The 21,636-nt window shown below is 37.7% G+C and overlaps 2 protein-coding genes and 1 pseudogene across 2 annotated transcripts; 2 read left to right on the top strand and 1 right to left on the bottom strand.

Moving 5' to 3' along the window:
- The first annotated feature begins 4,244 nt into the window (after positions 1-4,244).
- On the top strand, positions 4,245-4,931 carry LOC127620353 (claudin-4-like). Its single transcript, XM_052093563.1, has one exon. It carries the CDS (start codon positions 4,245-4,247, stop codon positions 4,929-4,931), a length of 687 nt encoding a protein of 228 aa, XP_051949523.1.
- A 1,478-nt stretch (positions 4,932-6,409) lies between these two features.
- LOC127619480 (ribosome biogenesis protein C1orf109 homolog) lies at positions 6,410-12,532 on the bottom strand (annotated as a pseudogene).
- Positions 12,533-12,912: 380 nt separating this feature from the next.
- On the top strand, positions 12,913-20,262 carry LOC127620127 (borealin-like). Its single transcript, XM_052093231.1, has 11 exons — positions 12,913-12,982; positions 13,120-13,220; positions 13,329-13,457; positions 15,093-15,130; positions 15,237-15,312; positions 15,423-15,484; positions 15,765-15,847; positions 16,204-16,299; positions 17,814-17,943; positions 18,053-18,139; positions 18,631-20,262. The coding sequence occupies exons 2-11, from the start codon at positions 13,127-13,129 to the stop codon at positions 18,664-18,666; spliced, it is 831 nt and encodes a 276-aa protein (XP_051949191.1). The 5' UTR covers positions 12,913-12,982; positions 13,120-13,126; the 3' UTR covers positions 18,667-20,262.
- The last annotated feature ends 1,374 nt before the right edge of the window (positions 20,263-21,636 follow it).

Genomic DNA, 21,636 nt, shown 5'->3' with positions numbered 1-21,636 from the left:
TCAGTGGGGATGTGCATATTTGGACTAGCTCTTTAGACTCTGTGGACAATTTCAAATTTATACTGTGCTTGCCTGCATGCCGGAGTATTGCTCTAATCTCTTATAAAATATTTATTACAACACAGAGAGAATTTTTGTTTTCTATATGTAATTAAATACAGTGAGACTGTTTTGAGTAGCGGTGTTGTCCAGTCTCTTTTACAAGATTTTAATATTCCTCCGAATGCCAGTAACTCATCGAGGGCCAGATGTGGGTGCCGAAGGGGTGAGGGGCACCGGTCTTTTGGGAGCTCCACCCTAAACGAGGTACTTTCTTCAATCACAGGGCTACTAAGACTGTGGCTGAGTTCGGAATGACGTATTACCATACTACTCTTACAATTTCTGCCATTGACACAAATGGCAAAAGTAGTATGGGTAGTATGACATTCTGAACTTAACCTTTCTTCCTCACCCCTTCCTTTCTTCACCTGTTGTTTGGTTCCCTCTTTGCTCTCTGGCTCTCCAGTGCTATGGCACCGCCCTGGTGGCACCTCCACACGTGCACTTTCTCTGCATGTGGTGGGCCCGAGGGGTCACTGCACAAGGATTACCTCTAACTTTTTTTTTTTTTTTTTACTCTCTGCCCCAATTTAAAGAGAGCATGAGTTTTTTTTTTTTTTTTTTCAGTTTTTATTATTATTCCTATTTGATATATATGGCTTTGTTATTTGAAAATTGTGTATTGTAATTAAAAAAAAAAAAAATCTCTTACTGGTGCGTAGCCTTTTTGTGCTGTTCTGATCTGTGATTCGTCCAATAGCAATAGTGGGCACTCTTTCTTTGACCTGCTGGGGAATTACTCCGGACTCCTGTAGCTTCTATCCAAGTGTCCTGTCAGTTGCTGTATTGCTTTGTGACATTTTAAAGAGAATCTCCCCTTTTTTTTTAGCCTGCAGGGAATATTTGTGTAATTGTGTAAAGTAATAAATTGGTATTTTACGCCCATAACACATGTATGTGTCCTGTCATTTATTGCAGTTCTAGTATAGTAATTATAACTATTGTTGGCATTTTTTGATTTTTTAAATGGCAAATAGGCTTTTGTTACGACTGAGCTATAAACCACAATTTGCTAGTTATAGTTAATATTAAAATAAAAGTAACATTTTGTCAGTTTAGAAGTACAGTGGCCAGTGTCTGAAAATATTTTAGATTATATTAAGGGGCAATATTTTCCCCTTTTTATTATTTTAAGCATTTATGAAGGCATTCCATTTAAAACAAGTCTCATCTGTTCATATCAAATAATTATATCATAAATAATTTACACATTCTTAAAATTGAGAATTTAGTACCTCCTTACCTATACATATTTTATGCCATAACATGTATAACTCTGACTATAGTAGAATATTATGAACCATATCATATGTTAAAAATAAAATAGGGAAAAAAATTGATTTTTTTTTTTTTCCACCACAGTTTAAGTTTTAGGGTCATTTTAGAGGCATTTTTTGCCTTGACACCTACTTGATTTCTATCACCGACATAAAAATGGATACAAAGTGAATAGCTGTGAACAAAGTCTTTAATTTTGATTTCATGGGGTCTTAAAGGTGCACTCATTTAAAAAAGTTTAACTCCTAAAAACATTAATTGTAATTCTGTAATGCATGTAGGAAAGCATGACCATTCACATTAAAATAAAGTCTTTATTCATATCAGTAACATTATAAAAGCTGTTTTATTCTACATGGAGAGGGTCCAAACATGGGGATGCCATGAAATAATCACATGACCAGCCAAATACTACTCGCTTAATCTTCGTAACCATCCTGTTATTTGACACTTTCACTCATTGATTAAAGCAATCATGGTTGACTGTGAAAACTACTATGGCATCTGAAAGTGAAAACTATTGGTTTTAAATTATGCTACATCCAAGCCGTTAGGTCCAAGATTACATGGTCAGAAGATACTGAGAGCACCTTTTAAAAGCCACTAGAAGGCAACACGTGCAAAAAGATAAAACCAATGCTCAAGAGTCAGCACCAGACAGTTTGAGTAGTTTGATGACTCCATTTTCCAACAATCAGCAAGATCAACACTTTGAGCAAATGATTATGATCTGTCTGATTTATGTACTAGACCTCACTAAGAAATAGAAACAAAAACATATTCTCCTTTATAGAAAAGCTGTAATAACAAAAATTCAGTTTAATCTATTAAATTCTCTAAAACATATCTGCATTTTACTTTGTATTTGATCATTTTAAATATTACCATATATAATATCTGATGATGCTTATAAATGACCTGTTTATTGATCGTTGTCAGTCTTACATTTTGGTATTACACAGCTGTACTATTTAATTGCTGTATCCTTTTGTTATTGTAAAAAAAGCACACTAGAGTTTCTCTGTACTGTGGGCCATCATCCTTCTGTCTGGGCTCCCTCTTTTGTGTGCCCCTCGCTTTCACCCCTCCCCTCTCATTTCCTGTGTCCTGTCCTGTTGTCATGACCACAGTTGCCAAGGAGAGGCAGCCACAAGAGAAAGGAAATTTAAACCAGAGATCCTGTAGCCATAATGCTTTATTCATCAACATAGACTTGTGTCTGGCCGTTATGGAGAGAGCAAAATGACAAAGCAACTGTATTTAAAATAAAGCTTTCATAAAAGTTATATTCTTGATCAATAATTACATTTTAAAACTTATGCCTTTTTCTTTCATAAATGTAGCCTGAGAGAACAGCACTACCAATTTATTTAATTGCCTTGCAATCTGATCATATAATGCAATAACTTTTACCATTGTAAAATATTCCTTTACATCTTGAGTGCTGTTTAAATGTACAACTCTCCTCTAAAAGTCTATTTTGTTCCCCTCTTATACTGACACTGAGAATAAAATAAACTGATTGTCATACTAATGCAGTGTTTTCTGAATTTACTGTTGCAAAGAATTTTCAGTTAGTCATCCCAGCCACACATACGTGAAACACCCTCACAAGTCCTCTCTTTTAAAGCAGTCTCACAAAAGAAAAGCTAAAAAAAAAAGTCCATAACAGCCCTTTTAAAAGCACAGAACGTTTTTAAGCCCCATTGTTGAAGGCCCCTTGATTGTCTTGTTTTAATTGATCCTCCAACACGCAACTCTTGCCCTCCCCCTCTCTCTGTCTGCCTCCATACACTGCCATTCACTACTTCCCTTTCAGAATGAGAGCATTTTTGGTCAGCACAGTTTCTAAAGATGGATAAGACTGATACACTTGAAACACCTGTAAGTGTTATCGGGCCGCCCAATAAGCGATCATAGCTCAGACAGCAGACAACCAACCAAAGAAGGTTTTGTTGCAGAGAGGGAAAGTACATTGCTTTTGTCTTTGCCCAAGTGGCCTGAAGCACATCACCCTTTTAGTGTTCCGTACACTCTTGATTTCACCCTCCTGCAAATAAGAGCATCTTCAACGCTATAGAGAACCTTGAGAGAAGAACACGTCTTCGCACTTATGGGTTCCACACTTACAGAAAATATTATGTGCGGTCCCATCTGAAGAACCTTTTTATCAATGGGATTTTACTTCAAGCAAAACTGCAAGATAATTACGAAGACCTGTCTATTTTGCTGTTTTCAGACATTTTGTTTGTGGTCCACTGCTCCAGTTTGGGTTGTGTTTGACATTTGTTTGGAGGTACTACATCTTTGACAGCCATTGCATCCTTGTCACAGTATCCAATTTATTCCGTGTGACCTATTTGGGTAAGGCAACACCATACTGGGCAGCAATAGAAACACATGTCCCAGCGATAAGAGTAGATCTTTCTTTACAGAGAAGAGTACAGTGGTGTGCGAGAGACTGACTTCTGCTCTCCGGACGTAGCCTGTAATGGTGGTACTTCAGAAGTTCAGTCAATCCCATGTGGTTGAGCTGAGACAAGTGCCAGCACTGTTCTGGGTTCTTTAATTATTCATCAACTCAAAGAAAGACCAGGTGAAAGTGAACACAACTGTCTGAGAGAGATGAAAAGAGAGTCTGTAATGAGCGTCAACAATATTTTGTCTTGAGGAATTCGAAAGACAAATCTGACAGGTTTGACGAGCAAGTTTCAAGAAGACAGAAGGATTCAGAGGAGACCAAGAGATTTTGGTCTGTTGGCAAGGAAGGTCGGATACAATTATCCATAACTGGACCAACTGCAATCGGAAAGGTGTCGTCGAGGTTGTGGCCCGAGGAAGCGTGGTACTCAGAGGGTGGCGAAATGGTGAACACTGGCATGCAGTTGATCAGCTTCACCTGTGCTGTGACGGGCTGGGTGATGGCTATAGCAGTGACTGCGCTGCCTCAATGGAAGGTCACGGCCTTCATAGGCAGCAATATCCTCACCTCTGAGATTGTTTGGCAGGGGATCTGGATGAATTGCATCTACCAGACCACCGGCCACATGCAATGTAAGACCTATGACTCCATGCTGGCCCTGCCGCCTGATATCCAGGCGGCACGTGCGCTGATGTGTATTGCTATCTTCTTGGGCTGGTTGTCCTGCACAGTCTCTTGCTGTGGCATGAAGTGCACCACTTGCGCCGGGGATGATCGCCATGCCAAGGCTGGCATAGCACTGTCTGGTGGGGTGCTCTTCATCCTGACGGGCCTGTGCGTCCTAGTACCAGTTTCCTGGACAGCAAACACTGTGGTGCAGGACTTCTATAACCCCAATGTTCCCCTACAGCACAAGCGGGAGCTAGGTCAGGCCATTTACCTGGGATGGGCAGCAGCGGTGATCCTTATGATCAGTGGGGCAGTGCTGAGCAGTACCTGCCCACACATCGAGAGAGGAGGGTACAGACGAGGGTACATTGGCCGTAGTTTTGCCAATTCAAGGCCTTCTGCACCTGATCTTCCCAAGCCGATCACCACCAACAGCCTGCCTCTTAAGGAGTATGTGTGATGAGGAGAAATGAAAGATGATGTTAATGATGCAACCTTGGGCCAATTTGGAAATATCTGCATGAAAATGGAAGGAAATTAAAGGTGCACATTTGTTTCCTCTCTTACTTTTTCTGTTTGAACTGTTGGATCATACCCATGTTGATCCATGCCATCAGTCTTGACTATGCTGTTGGCTCGGGCTCCTTCATAATGTTGTGTCTTTATAATGTACTGAATATTGTTTGGTTTGCTTGTTTTGCTTAGATTATCTTTTATGTTTCATTTTTGTAAAGTGACTTGAGCACTGGAAAAGCATAGTAAAAGGATAGTTTAACTAAAAACAAAGATTTTGTCATCATTTACTGACCCTCATCTCATTCCATACCTGTATGACTTAATTTACTCAGTGGAATACAAAGGGAGAGATTCAATTTCACTTCAGCTTTTTTTCTCTCTCCATTCAACGAAAGGTAATGGTGAGTGAGGCTGTCATTCTCCCCAACATAGTCTTTGTGTTCTACAAAAGTTTGATACAACATGAGGGAAAGTTAATGGACATAATTTTCATTAATGGGTTAATTAATTCAGTCAAATTGCAAGTCATGATTGGTCGTGTGGCAAGATAGCGGCCCCATAAGTGGGTGACCTGCCACTTTTTTTAATCTGCTGTGAGTAATCATTTTAATCCTATTTGTTAAAATTACTATTATTTATTATTAAAATTATTTTATGTGGAAATAAGTTACCTAGTGCACCTTTTAATGTTAAAAGTTTTATAGCAGTATTTAGTAGGTCCAAGCGTTTCAGAAACTGAAAAGCATTTTCATCCTTTTTGTTTGTCAGTCCCTCTGTCTGTTATACTCTCATAGGAAGTGTTGATTCAGTTACACTGTGCTATTTTTGAGTACCTAATTAAGATGAGTTTTACCACAAGTCAAATTTGAGTTTTGCTGAAGTCTAGAAGCATTAACTGTGGGTTTAGTGTTTTTTGTGTGTATGCTTACCATGACACATGTTTGATTGCTGTGAATGATGTGTTTTCATTGTATTTATTTATAAACTGTGAGCTTTGAACATTTATTGAAAATCTGTGAGCTTTGGGGAAAAATAAAGTGTGATGTGGCTATTCAGTATCAATAATGAAATCATTTCACCAGGGTAAATAATAAAAAGCATTCATTAAATATTTTTTTTTAAATGGAACCATATGAGTCAAAACACTGATTCTCTGTGAGTAATGTACAGACATGCCCCCTTGTAGTGACACTGATATACAGCCCTTGTCTTAGTAGTGCCCACAACAAAATTAATTTAGGGAAACAAATTCCTCCATTACCATTCAAGAAGATTTACTGCAGGAATTTAGTGTATGTAGGTAATACACTGCCTCTTTCAAGGTCCCTGGTGACCCTTTTATGCTTTGGTGCCATGCTGAGAACAACATCAGGCAAAATGGCACAACAATGGCTTTCTAATCATCACAATGCTGACATTCATTCAAGGTCCATGAAGAGGGATACTTGACACAGTGCATCTAAAGAAAAAAAAAAAGAAATAAATAAAGAAAATATAAAACAAATGTATTTTTCATGTGTGCTCAGAGCTTGGCAGAGCAAACAGACAGACAAAAGTCATCTTTAATTTTGAATACTTTAGATTTTTTTTTGTTATAAAAAATGGCAATTAAATTAATGCGCCCCGTGACTGCCTGACATGATAGTTGAGGATTCATCCACCATGTGCATGAGCTGGGTTTAATCATAATCAATGTATGCAGAAAAAGACTCCTGAATTTCTATATCTATGGTTACAGGTCTGTGCAGGTTAAGGCTGCATGATTATGACAGAAATCATAATTGACGATTATTTACCTTGATATTGTAATTGTGATTATTCATTTTCTATTAATTTACTTTGTGGGACAACTGCATGCCATAATCTTTATTAGGGATGCACCGATCCGATAATGAAGCTTTTAGACGGATTGGTTATCGGTCTGACGAGCCGATCCAAATCCGATATGGTGCGTTAGTCATGTTCATTACTGTCAAGCTCCAAAAATGATATAAAGAACCATTAAAACACCATTATAGAAGTTCATGTGACTCATGCATTTTATTCAAAGCCACTCGAAGAAGTGCAATAGCTCTGTGAATCACAAAAGGTGAAGTAAATAAATAAAATGCATGCGCAGCTCCAGCACGTCGGTGAATGCCGCTGCTCTGTTTACACACACAATGTTTTTAGACTTCACGTGGTGTGCAATATTTGAGCGCTTCTCTCGACCAACATCTAAGATGTAGATGCTCAATAGTTTGGTTCACTTATAATAAGCATTTAGAATGGCATTGGTGGTGTCTGTTTTTTTTTTTTTTTTAACAAACAGACACACTTACAGGACTTCCTGGAGAGTTCAGAATGTCAAAATAAAAAGCGTAAGGTTCATAAGTTAAAGGAGCATGATTGAGATATATTACTATTATAATTGGTTTACAAATGATAATAATATTTATGTTGAATGGGTTCCAGAAAATAACTGGGTGAATGAAAAGTGAGCTGATATCTGTTTATTTTTTTTCGATTTTCATATACTTTTTGTTTCGAATCAAAATGTATAATGATGTGATTCAATCTGAGCTGGTTGGTTTGGTTCATGGCTCTTCAACTCTTTAGATTTTGTTTTTGTTTTAAACTCATGGGAAAAAATACTTCCGGAACAGAGACTAAAAAGTGGGCAGGTTGCACTCTATTGTAATCACGATTATTTTTTTGATTCATAGTGCAACCCTAGTGCAGGTCACAATGTAACCGCAAATAATATTTTGTGACACTTTATCAAATTATAAAAAATAAAAAAAAGCAAGCATACTTCTGATCAAAATGCATAAATTAACCACAAAAATAAAAATATTAAAAACAAATTAATTTATTTTTGGAGATGTGATACAAAATCTATTAAACATGATATCTCATAATGGCTGGCTGGATGGAATACAATAGAAATACCTGCAATTATCTCCTCTTTGCTGGATGAATGTAGATTCCCATCTCTTTGGTTCTGTTCCCATTAATGTAAAGTCAGTGGGCTTCAACATCAACAGTAGTTTCCTTCTCTGCAGTAATCGAAGCACAAGAGCAAAGGAAACCCATGTGTTGTTGGGGGATACAGCCAAACAAACATCAGGCAAGTACTCCAAATTCAACAAATTCATAAACTGTGCCCATAACACTTTTTACATATGTAATGCTTAGAGAAGGGCTGTCACATACACTGGTGGCCAAAAGTTGGAATAATGTACAGATTTTGCGCTTATGGAAATAAAGTGGTACTTCTATTCACCAAAGTGGCATTCAACTGTTAGAGTAGTATAGTCAGGACATTAATAATGTGAAAAATTACAATTATAATTTTTTTCAGAACTTCTTAAACTACTTCAAAGAGTTCTCATAAAAAAAAATCTTCCACTTGCAGCAATGATAGCCTTGCAAATTCTTGGCATTCTAGCTGTCATTTTCTCCAAATACTCCGGTGACATTTCACCACCATTCGCTTCCTGTAGCACTTGCCACAGACGTGTCTTGTCGGGGACTACTCACGCACCTTACAGTCTATCTGATCCCACAAAATCTCAATGGGGTTAAGATCCATAACACTCTTTTCCAATTATCTGTTTCTTTGCCCATTCTAACCTTTTCATTTTATTTTTCAGTTTCAAAAGTAACTTTTTCTTTGCAATTCTTCCCATACGGCCTGCACCCGAGTCTTCTCTTTACTGTTGTACATGAAACTGTTGTGGAGTGTGTAGAATTCAATGAAGCTGTCAGTTGAGGACATGTGAGGCGTCTATTTCTCAAACTAGAGACTCTGATGTACAGTGCATCCGGAAAGTATTCACAGTGCTTCACTTTTCTACATTTTGTTATGTTACAGCCTTATTCCAAAATGGATTAAATTCATTATTTCCTCAATTCTACAAACAATGCCCCATAAATTAAATAAAATCACATGTACATAAGTATTCACAGCCTTTGCTTAATACTTTGTTGAAGTACCTTTGGCACCAATTACAGCCTGAAGTCTTTTTGTGTATGATGCTACAAGCTTGGCACACCTATTTTTGGGCAGTTTCTCCCATTCTTCTTTGCAGGACCTCAAGCTCCATTAGGTTGAATGGGGAGCATCAGTGCACAGCCACTTTCAGATCTCTCCAGTGATGTTCAATTGGGATCAAGTCTGGGCTCTGGCTGGGCCACTCAAGGACATTCACAGAGTTGTCCCATTGCCACACCTTTGTTATCTTGGCTGTGTGCTTAGGATCGTTGTTCTGTTTGAAGATGAACCTTCACCCCAGTCTGGGGTCCAGAGCGCTCTGGAGCAGGTTTTCATCAAGGATGTCTCTGTACATTGTTGCATTCATCTTTCCCTCGATCCGGACTAGTCTCCCAGTTCCTGCAGCTGAAAAACATCCCCACAGCATGATGCTGCCACCACCATGCTTCACTGTAGGGATGGTATTGGCCAGGTGATGAGCAGTGCCTGGTTTCCTCCAGACATGACACTTGCCATTCAGGCCAAAGAGTTTGATATTAGTTTCATCAGGCCAGAGAAATTTGTTTCTCATGGTCTGAGAGTCTTTCAGGTGCCTTTTGGCAAACTCCAGGCAGGCTGTCATGTGCCTTTTACAGAGGAGTGGATTCCTCTTTCCACAGAGAAACGCTGGAGCTCTGTCAGAGTAACCATCGGGTTCTTGGTCACATCCCTGACTAAGGCCCTTCTCCCCCGATCGCTCAGTTTGGCCGGGCGGCAAGCTCTAGGAAGAGACCTGGTGGTTCCAAACTTCTTCCATTTACGGATGATCGAGGCCACTGTGCTCATTGGGATCTTCAATGCTGCAGAAATTGTTCTGTACCCTTCCCCAGATCTGTGCATCAATTAAATCCTGTCTCAGAGATCTACAGACAATTCCTTGGACTTCATGGCTTGGTTTGTGCTCAAACATGCACTGTTAACTGTGGTACCTTATATAGACAGGTGTGTGCCTTTCCAAATCATGTCCAATCAACTGAATTTACCACAGGTGGACTCCAATCAAGTTGTAGAAACATCTCAAGGATGATCAGTTGAAACAGGATGCACCTGAGCTCAATTTTGAGTGTCATGGTAAAGGCTGTGAATACTTCTGTACATGCGATTTATTTTTCATTTTTAATAAATTTGCAAAGATTTAAAAAAACATGTTGCCATTATGGGGTATTGTTTGTAGAATTTTGAGTAAAATAATGAATTTAATCCATTTTGGAATAAGGCTGCAACATAACAAATTGTGGAAAAAGTGAAGCGCTGTGAAAACTTTCCAGATGCACTGTACTTATCCTCTTGTTTAGTTGTACATCTGGCCTTCCACATCTCATTCTGTTCTTGTTAGAGCCAGTTTTCCTTTGTCTTTGAAGACTGTAGTGTACACCTTTGTATGAAATCTTCAGTTTTTTTGGCAATTTCAAGCATTGTATAGCCTTCATTCCTCAAAACAATGATTTCTAGAGAAAGTTGTTTCTTTTTTTGCCATTTTTGTCCTAATATTGACCGTAAGACATGCAGTCAATTGCATACCGATTCAAAAACAAACACAAAGACAATCTTAAGCTTCATAACAAACCAAATAGCTTTCAGCAGTGTTTGCTATAATGGCAAGTGATTTTCTAGAACCAAATTAGCAAATTTAGAATGATTACTCAAGGATAAGGTGTTGGAGTGATGGCAGCTGGAAATGACTTTTTTCAAATAGTGGTGCTGTTTTTTTTGTTATATATCAGTAATGTCCTGACTATACTGTGTGATCAGTTGAATGCCACTTTGGTGAATAAAAGTACCAATTTCTTTCCAGAAGAGCAAAAATCTGTACATTATTCCAAACTTTTGGCCGCCAGCGTACATGCGCACAATTTTCAATCTACTCAACTGATGACAGAAAGAGTTTTGCAACAGTGGCAATTACTAGTGAGAGTTGGAGGATACTGGAGGCGGTAGTAGCAATCTGCGTCTTGAAGCCACTCTAACATGTCTGCTATGGAGGGACAGATGGCTGATCTAGAGACACAACAAGCAATGCCAAGAGTGTCAGTGTTCTTCTCATAAAACTGGAAGACAGCAGACACCTGTTTAAGGTGTGTACACACTGCCAGCAACATTGCGCGCGACAGCGACTCAATACCATTCATTTTCAATGCGAGCACAGCGACTTTCCGGCGACGAGCTGTCGCGACCGTTTGCGCTAGATGTGGGCGTGTCCAGCGACGCGACAAAGTTGAGAAAAGTTCAACTTTGGAGCGACTAACGGAAGCGACAGCCAATAGGAGAGAAGACGGGAGAGCTCACGTGATCCTTTCTCTCTCGCTCAGCTCCTGCAGTAACAGAAAGGTGGATGAAAGGCTAATTCTTGCTGTTAGAAATTTTCCAGTGCTTTATATGTCTCTTCCCACGTACAAGGACATTTTTAAGAAAAATACTGCATGGAAAGGTGTAGCTATCTGAGATCGCGGGGATTTTATGGACCCAGACAGACCGGCATTTGCATTTTCGCCGCAGATAAACAGCCGCTATGGCAAACAGCACGCCTTGTTTCTCATTCATCTTTGATATAAAGCATTTTATGTACTGATTCCATTTATATTTAGTCTTTTCCCTCCAAAATGTTTGTTTTTAGTGGCAAGAAAAGAGATTCGCTGTCAACAGCAATGGAATGACATCCGTGAATGTCATTTATAAACGTTACTAGGCAACCAGTAGTGGGAACACCCACTAGCGACTTCACCGCCAGCCACTGGCGACTTGCAGCGACAAAGTCGCTGGCAGTGTGTACGCAGCTTAAAGGTCTTTCTGGGTCCATAAAATCCCTGCGATCTCAGATACACCTTTCCACGCAGTATTTTTCTTAAAAATGTCCTTGTACGTGGGAAGAGACATATCATAGAGCACTGGGAAATTTCTAACAGCAAGAATTAGCCTTTCATCCGTCTTGATAAGAGAGAGAGAGAGAGAGAAGGGACACGTGAGCTCTCCCGTCGTCTCTCCTATTGGCTGTCGCTTCCCTTAGTCGCTCCAAAGTTGAACTTTTCTCAACTTTGTCGCGTCGCTGGACACGCCCACATCTAGCGCCAACGGTCGCGACAGCTCGTGTCGCCGGATGTCGCTGTGCTCGCATTGAAAATGAATGGTATTGAGTCGCTGGCAGTGTGTACGCACCTTTACTGATGGCATTCCTTACAGTCTGAAGAGCATCCCCGCCAATAAAGAAATTATAGTGATGAAATTGTGTTGTTTTTTTGTGTGCATAACAATGATAACCACATAGGACTCACATTTTCTCAACTAGTTTTCCCAAAACTGTATCCACAGCAAGTTACAATTTATAATGAAGGCGTTCTTGTAAACTTAGGAATTTAGCAAGTTTTTTAGTGCCTTTAACTGCACTGCAAGGTTTACACCCGGCTAATACACTTTTCCAAACGTTTTTATTAACTTTTAAAACCTCAAAGCATTTTCTGAGTTGTTAATGCAACGACACTAAAACTGGATTTAGGCATTTCTTTTCAAATCTTTGACAAACACCTTGACTGCATTTGAGAAAAACTCATTTATAAAGCACCTTCACACAATATAATTATAAAACATATATCCAAAAGGTATCACTGTAATAATGCACATCTTAAATTGTTAATGTATGTGACAAACCACAAAAACGAGCCTGTGAGAGTTTATAAAAGCGTTCCGTAGCGAGCGTAAAAAAACACACATGTGTTAAAACCAGGCAGCTACTTCCGGGTAAACGCAAAACTATCCGCCAATCCGGTTCTTTCTTTCTTCAGCTGCATCAGTAAAACTGTCAACCATTGGTCAGATTTTTAATTTCAGAGCGGTTGCATTTTAGTGGTCAAGATATGGAGCGTATTTTCTTAACGTCGGCCAAAGTTGCTTGCTGATTGGCTTAGTTACATAGAAGCGTTAAATTTGAAAAGGCTCGAACTGCTGAACTGAGGGCGACGGTAAAACAGAGGGAGAGGATTTTTAAAGTAAGATATATAGAAATACGTATTGAAGTAATGTCTAAAATTATTTATACTTAATCTAAATGCTTACTTAAATATGTAAGCTCGCAGTTGGTTTGGATTTACTTGAATTAAGGACACTTTACGCTTTTGTTTTTCAGAGTCATCATGGCACCCAAAAAGCGAACCCAGAATACAAAAAACAAGAAGAATCAAAAGACTCCCAAGCTTGAGGCTTTTCTGCTTGATTTTGACGATGAAGGTCATTTAATTATATTTAAGTAGTTAGTCGCCTGCACAAATCTCACGTTTAAAGTGTTTTTATAACCGTTCAGATTTTCAACGTTATGCATTTATTCCGTGTTTGCAGTTCATACCATTGTTGAAAGACTGAAGGAAAAGACCAACAACCTTCTGAAAGATGCAGACAACCTTTACAAGACCGCTCTGATAAAGCTGCCCATGGCAGTGAGGAAAATGAACTGGGTACAATATTGCAGTAAGTTTTTTTCTTTTAAAATTTGTATTATGTGATTATTTAAAACAGTGACATTAAACCGTGATATCATGTGTCACTTTCATTTGCAGACATTTAGATTCTGCACATTGCTAGTTGAGAAATAATATGGCCATGCACTTTTTTAAACAACGATTTTAGTAGCTATAATTGAATATATACATGCTGTAAGTGACCACTACTTCTGAGTTTGACAACACTTTTTTTTTTTTTGCAGTTCACTTAAAGGGCTAGATCACCAAAAAAATAAAAAGATCCTCTAATTTACTCACCATCATGGCATCCCAGATGTTTATGACTGAATTTCTTCTGCAGAACAGAAATGAAGATTTTTAGAAGAATATTTCAGCTCTGTGAGTCCATACAATGCAAGTGTATGGGTACTAACATTTTGAAGTCCCAAAAAACACAAAGGCAGCATAAAAGTAATCCATAAGACTCGGGTGGTGTAATCCGTGTCTTCTGAAGCGATCCAATTGGGTTTTTTTTGGTGAGAAAAGACCTCAAATACAGCAAATTTTTCACCATAAATTTTGATATCTGCTGTCTCCTTGGTGATCATAATTTTAAGCTTGAATACACTTGCTAGTGTAATCAGGTTTGAAATCATGATTGTGCCTAGAGAGTAAGGAGTTCTGTTTTGGTCTTTTCTCACTCAAAATCAATATGCTTGCTTAAAGGGATTGTTCACCCAAAAAATGAAAATTTTCTCATAATTTACTCACCCTCATGCCATCCCAGATGTGTATGACTTTTTTCTTCTGCAGAACACAGAGTTTTAGAAGAAAATCTCCACTCTGTTGGTCCTTATAATGCAAGTGAATGGTGACCAGACCTTTGAAGTCCCAACAAAGATGTAAAAGCACCATAAAATTAATCCACACGACTCCAGTGGTCAAATACTTGTCTTAAGAAATTATGTAAGTGTGGGGGAAAACAGATCAATATTTAATTTTAACAAGTCATTTTTCACTATACTTTTCCCTCCCTGCCCAATAAGTGGCGATATGCACAAAGAATGCAAATTGCAAAAAACATGTGAATGTGGAGATTTGAAGTAAAAAAAAAAAAAAAAGGGCCTAAATATTGATCTGTTTCTTACCCACTTATGAAGATTTAGATGTTGTGTAGTTCACTTTTGTGGTCTATGTGATTTTTGGAGTTTCAAAGTTCTGGTCACCATTCACTTTCATTGTAAGGACCAACAAATCTGAGATATTCTTCTAAAAATCTTTGTGGTCTGCAGAAGAATGAAAGTCATCCACATCTGGTATGGCATAAGGGTGAGTAAATTTATGAGATAATTTTCATTTTTGGGTGAACTATCTCTTTAACTGGAATGTGGACTATTTTATGTGCTTTTTGGATATTCAAAAGTTTGTTCACCATTCACTTGCATTGTTTGTACCTACAGAGCTGAAATATTCTTATAAAAATCTTTGTGTTCAGCAGAAGAAAGTCATACACATCTTGGATGCATGATGGTATGTAATTTGGGTGAACTAATATTCCAAGTAGTCACTTATGTAGTAATATTAAAAAATCTGCATGTATAATTACTCAAATAAGTTTGATATTCTGGTTTAATGGCTCTCATTTCTCACTCTTCCCCCTCAGATTTAGACAAGCCAAAGTCACCAGTGGATGATTCAAAGGTACTTGGATTAAACAACTTCTATCATTTGGCCTTGATTTTATTATATTCAATGCTTTGTCAATATTTTTATAAAATTTATCACAAATTATTCATGCTGTGTGCAGATAAGGGAGGAAGCAGCCCAAGTGGAACTTGCTATTGCTGAGAATCATGCGATTCCTTCCAAGTATGCCACAAAAGGTAAACTTGTTAAACTGTTTAAAGCTTTTCACTTTGTAAAATCTTTCACCCCCACACACACACACACACACACACACCTTTTTTTATTTTTTATTTTTTTTTATCTCCAGAAGCCAAAAATGGTGCAAATTCGGAAGAGGAAAACATTGCGCCTCTCAAGTCTGCAGTGAAGGTCAGTTGTAGAGAGAAATTATAATCCAAGGAAACTACCTTATCAAAGTATTGAATTTGACCCCTAATTAGTCAAGTTGAGATGTGTAAAGTGCCTTTGATTGGGGGGTTCCTCTACTGTCAGGCTCCTCTGTGTGCATTATGTCAAATATTTTGTTGTTTTCAAAATGATCACACAGTTTTTGACAGCTTTAGAGGCAATTGTCTTTGTAAATGAGTCATTGGGCTTTAGTGTGTTTTGTAGCCTGACTCCCTGTCTCACCTTAACCATATTGCTGCAGAAAAAGGCACCGAAGAAGGCACCTTCAACATCCAAGAAGGCCAGGGCTCTCTCCGTCAGCAAGCAAGGCAGCACCATCCGAAAGTATGTAACTTAAATGGATAATTCGATAATTTCCTATAGTAATACACAAACAAAAAAGACTGTTCAAGAGCCAGACGTAGTTTTATTTATTTATATTAAAATTCTTAAATAACTTTGATAAGTATAAGATTGATATGCATCGATACTGTGGTACTTTGAAAACATTTATCTGTTTGTATGCGCATCCCTACCTGTCTGATGCAGCTCAAACAACGGTGCAAGTTTGGGGCGGTATTATCCGTTTGAAACAGTCTTTTTCAGGTTTCGTGACACTAGTGGTGCAGAAATTATGCATTTTTCCCTTTTTTGCCCCTTGCTTTGTCTAAAGTTTCTTTCCTTCCTTTTTTTATACATAGGTCTACAAGAAAGCCTCTGATCACCCCTGCTAGAAGTTTTCTTGAGTCTTCAATTATTGGCGCAACACCACTTATCACACCTCGCTTTGACCCAAGGTAAATGCCACCAGTGTTCCCGCAGGTCCTTAAAGTCTTAATGTCTTAAATTCAGTTTTATAAAAATGTAAGGTCATAAGTTTTAAACATCTTAATAATAAATACAGTGGATATAAAAAGTCTACACACCCCTGTTAAAAAGCCATGTTTTTGTGATGTAAAAGAATGAGACCAAGATAAATCATGTCAGATCTTTTTCCACTTTTAATGTGACCTATAATGTGAACAAAGCAATTGAAAAACAAACTGAAATCTTTGTGGGGTGGGGGGGAATGAAAATTAAAAACCTTACAATAACCTGGTTGCATAAGTGTGCACACACTTAAACTAATACTTTGTTGAAGCACCTTTTGATTTTATTACAGCACTGTCTTTTTGGGTAGGAGTCTATTAGCATGGCACATCTTTACTTGGCAATATTTGCCCACCCTTTGTAAAAGCGCTCCAAATCAGTCAGAATGCGAGGACATCTACTGTTGATTAGTTGTGACAAGGTGTGTGTGTGTGTGTGTGTGTGTGTGTGTGTGTGTGTGTGTGTGTGTGTGATTTAAAATGTATCTAATTAATTACATGGTGTCCCGATTAATTAATCGCATATACAAATATTTGGTGAGAGAGCCCCTCATATAACAATAATTCAATAGATTATGATGAAAAAATGATACATAGTTAACTTTAAATATTTAACATATATATATATATATATATATATATATAAAATGTTCAGATAATTAAAGTGCATTACATTCTTGTGGCAGAAGAGATAAGACAATACAAAAAGCAGCTTTAGAATACAATGTATTGTTTACTACTATATTATTGAACATAAGACAATCATTTGCACACAGTTCACAGCAATCCATTTCACAAGTGAATTTGTCTATCAGAGATTTATTATGAGGGCTTGTTTAAGGATCCGTCAATTTACATTTGTGTCATACATGCTTGTGTAGCGTCTCGGGTGCGTCGCATCATAAACATACAAATTTTTAGGTCACTGTGTCAAGTTAAATACAGTTTAATACTCAATCTTTAAACATCTTGATCACTTAGTTCGGATTTTACGCTCCAAATGTTTTGAACACAAGAACGTAACGTGTTTGTGTTGTTGTTGCTGCTGAAGGGTTGTTTTCTTCACTGTTTAAATGTTCGTTTTCACACCGCTGAAGTTTCACTTACTGCCCTCCTGGAGTAAACAGGTGGTACTACAAGTTTGCATTTCTCAGAAATCTTCCTTAGACGGGGGCATGCGATTAATATATATGTGTGTAAAAAGCATGTCTTGACTAAACTTGCAGAGACCCAGTTTTGCTGAAAAGCTGTTTTAGAAAGTCTAATGCCTTGTTAAATACGTTCCTCAATCTGTTTAATTAAAAGAATCTGATGTGTGATTTATTTTGAGATTTATGTGGGTTTGTAGTGTATGGGCATACAGTATTAATTTTATTTGTTTAGGTCTTAAATTTGATTTTAAAATGTATTTGTGTATAAAGCATTACGGTTCTCTTGGGCAGATTGCCAAAGACTCCAGCTGTGAGAATGGCACGGCACAAGGAGAAGCTGTACAGCATGTCTGTTAATGGCTCACCCATTGCTGGGAGTGCAGAGGACATCGTCATTAGCGTTCCACTTGGAAATGGAGAGGTGAGTGATTGCCTTCTCAGCATTAGATCTCATTTAATTTATGCAAAGCACACTGAATGTACAGTATGTGTGAATGCATACAACACAACCCTTCTCTTTGTTATTTCAGTGTATTCAGCTGCTGGCCCATGAGATGGACTCTGTAGACCTGAGTCAGCTAGATGAGAAGGCCATACGCAGTATCAGAAACCTGCAGGTATGTGTTGCTGCGTTTATCATTAACCAGGCCCACACACACAATCTGTGCAATAAGAATTCCAAAGACTTAGATTTTCCCTAAAATTTGAATGTCCATCATTAACAAAGTTCTATATATCCTTCACCCCTTTCATGTTTTTTTTTAATTAAATATTTACACTTTGTTCAGGGATGCAGAGTACGCTAAAGTCACCTGTTTTGAAGCTAATTTTCCGAATTGTTTGGTACATTTAACTTAAAACCACCTGAAATGGGTACCAGAGCTTTAAATTAAAACATTTAATCTTTAAATTCAACAAACATCAACCAAATATATGCCCCTGGAACACCTGCAATGACTTTCACCACTCATGTGTTTACATCCCTGTGGATTATGCTCTGTTTTAAGCATGTTACCTTGTTTAAAATTAATTCTGCAAAATTCTAATAATACTAAGAAATGCATATCATTGTTTACCTTTTAATATTAATTTCTTGTTTTCTGTGCAGAATCGGCTCACAACTCTTTGTGGAACAGCAAAGTAAACTGACTGCACACCAGCTTTGTACCTGTAATTTTACTACAAACCATCAGCATTTTATATTTGTCAGCCTCCTTTTATTCCTGTATTATAACCTTAGGTGGCTAAGGGGAGGGAACCCCCCCTCCCCCCATCCTGTATGTCGACTGCATGAGCTTTTTAATGGCACATGTAAATATGATTAGTAGTTTTGTAGTTCTCATCTTTGATGTACCACCTTTTGTAAATATGACTCTTAAAATAACCTGATACAACATCTTTACTGTTTATTTTTTTTTCCACACACTTTTTTTTAAATGTTTGTATTGTTTTTAGACCTCTGTATTCCAGATTTTGCATGATTTGTTTAGAGACATGACACATAGATCCGTGCTGCAGCATTGCATATGAAATGGATCCACCTTAAAAGAATGGTTTGCCCAATAGTAAAAATTCTGTCATGTTCTCATCCTCATGTCAGACAGACTTTCTTCTGTGGATCACAAAAGATATTTTGAGCAATGTTCACTCTATGCTCTTCCATACCATGAAGTATACAGTGACCAAGGGCTGTCGAGTTCAAAAAGGATCTTTTTAAAGCTCCACAAACTTAGTTTGGGACTTGCTCAATTAAATTTAAAGTCTTAAAATCATAAGGAAGTCATACGATAGCCTTGTGTGTGCTAAAAGTCTAAAGCTTGTTATTTACTGATTATCTTCCCCTTAGCAAGATTGAATGTTTCAATGCATGCATGAATTAAATTTGAGAAATGAATTTGAGTGATTAAAGACATATGAGCATATGGCTTCAGAAAACTTCTGATATAGTTTACAAGTTATAGGCACTCTGTTTTGTACCATGTATAATGCTTTTTGAAACTTTATAGTCCCTGATTACTGTTTGTTTTTTTTTGTATGGGAAAGAGCAGTGTTAGCGTTCTTGATTCAATAGTTTTTCATAGAAGGAAATCATGATTTTGGAGCTACTCTTTCACAGTATTGCTCAAACTAGTTTGCCCTCTGGTGGCAGTACTAAAAAAAGAAAAAGAAACTGGTGGTAGGTGGACTGATCTCAGTATCAAGTTCAGTTAGCAGAATGGGACTATGGGAATTACGTTGTGACTACAAAAATATCCCAAATAAATCAAAACTGTTATATTTTAGCATCTTCAAAGTAGTCACCCTTTGCCTAGAATTTGCAGAAATGTACTCTTGACATTTTCTCAACCAACTTCTTGCGTTATCAACCTGGGATGCTTTTTAAACAGTATTGAAGGAGTTCCCAACTATGTGTTGGGCACTTATTGGCTGCTTTTCTTTATTATTTGGTCCAAGTCATCAATTTCAAAAACTTTTTTAAATAATATTTTATAATGAAATAAATTAATTTGGTGGCACAATTATATTTTTGTGTACAAAACTAACTTCAAACATGTAACCAAAACCATCAAAATCTTTCAAAACATCTAACCATCATGTAGATCAAAACATTTTTAAGATCATGAGAAACATTTCAGTCAGGTGTTTCAAAACTTTTGACCAGTAGTGTGTGTGTATATAATTCTTACTGTCTGTTTGAGTGAAAGCTCAGGTGAGTTGCTGTTTGTATTCTGCATAAAATAAAAACACCTGCTGTTTTTTTTTATTAGAGAGTCTATTTACTCTATTTGTATTTATCATTGGTGTTGCAAAATACCAATGTCACTAGAGGGCAGTGTACACATGTTCATAAAGTTACAGTATATTGACTCAAGCCTTAATAAACTGAATTTGCTCAAGGACAAATCAGAACAGTAGACACTTAACTGCAGCTACTTTCCAAAGATTCTGTTCAGTTTAGTCAATGTTTAAGTTAAGTGCAAGAAGAAACGAGTTATATAAAATGTATTCAAAGAATGAGAGTGAGACACAGAATGAATTACAAAATAAAAATACTTTCATGAATCAAAGCTGATACAAAACACCTTTCCCTCTTAATCTTTCTATCTCTCTCTCTTTGTCCCCTGCACCAATCAGCCTACAATTTCATCTCTGCCTCTTGTTTCTGACCTTCAGGGTTGGGAAGAGCCAGCAAATGCATCCAATTAGTGCTTGTTAATGTGATGGCCTCATTACGGCCTGAGAGAGCAGGAGATGGGTTTAGGATCAGCTCTACGCTGAACCCTTATGCTGATTAACCGTTTTTGACAGGCTGCATCTCCTCCAGTGCACCCATTTTTAAGGCTAAGGCTAGTATAATTCTCATCCAGCGTAGTCAAATTCACTGTTATATTAAAAGATCAGTGCTGGAGAAATTTGGAGCTCCATGGCTGGATTCTCATTTATGGGATTGAACAGATGTTGTACGCAGTGAGGCATTGAGTTTAGATCCCCTGTTAGCAAATGCACAGTAGCACACCTGCTTTATGGACCACATCCATACCACTGTTATGGTTTAGCTATTGAACTGGAAAATGTGCTCACTGTCTTTTCTGTCTCTCTCAATAGATGCATGGCTTTATTACTAGAGTCTCCTCTAGTAATAAAGTCCTGCAAAAGCACTTCAGTGGACTCATAGGTTGTGTACGAAACTAAACAAATGCTGTCTGCTGCCTAAGTTGTAGCAGTCATACCTATTGCTCCTGAGTATACAGTAAAACTTCACGGTTTTGCCTAGAGTCGAAGTACATTTTTGCTAAGCCGGTTACTTGTTTAATTATTTTAGTTTCGTTTTTCACACACACACACACACACACACACATGTTGTGTTTCCATGTTTTATGGGGACTTTCCATAGACATAATGGTTTTTATACTGTACAAACTTTATATTCTATACCCTAAACCTAACCCTACCCCTAAACCTAACCCTCACAGAAAACTTTCTGCATTTTTACATTTTCAAAAAACATAATTTATTATGATTTATAAGCTGTTTTCCTCATGGGGACCGACAAAATGTCCCCACAAGGTCAAAAATTTCGGGTTTTACTATCCTTATGGGGACATTTGGTCCC

Source organism: Xyrauchen texanus, chromosome 26 (genome assembly GCF_025860055.1).
Source record: "Xyrauchen texanus isolate HMW12.3.18 chromosome 26, RBS_HiC_50CHRs, whole genome shotgun sequence".
Classification (NCBI taxonomy): Eukaryota; Metazoa; Chordata; class Actinopteri; order Cypriniformes; family Catostomidae; genus Xyrauchen; species Xyrauchen texanus.
This window is presented reverse-complemented; position numbering and strand designations above follow the sequence as displayed.

Coding starts and splice junctions, on each gene's coding strand:
- LOC127620353 (XM_052093563.1), top strand. CDS start 4,245: ATGGTGAACACTGGCATGCAGTTGATCAGCTTCACCTGTGCTGTGACG.
- LOC127620127 (XM_052093231.1), top strand. CDS start 13,127: ATGGCACCCAAAAAGCGAACCCAGAATACAAAAAACAAGAAGAATCAA. Junction 16,300..17,813: donor ACACCTCGCTTTGACCCAAG/GTAAATGCCACC, acceptor TCTCTTGGGCAG/ATTGCCAAAGACTCCAGCTG. Junction 18,140..18,630: donor GCAGTATCAGAAACCTGCAG/GTATGTGTTGCT, acceptor TTTTCTGTGCAG/AATCGGCTCACAACTCTTTG.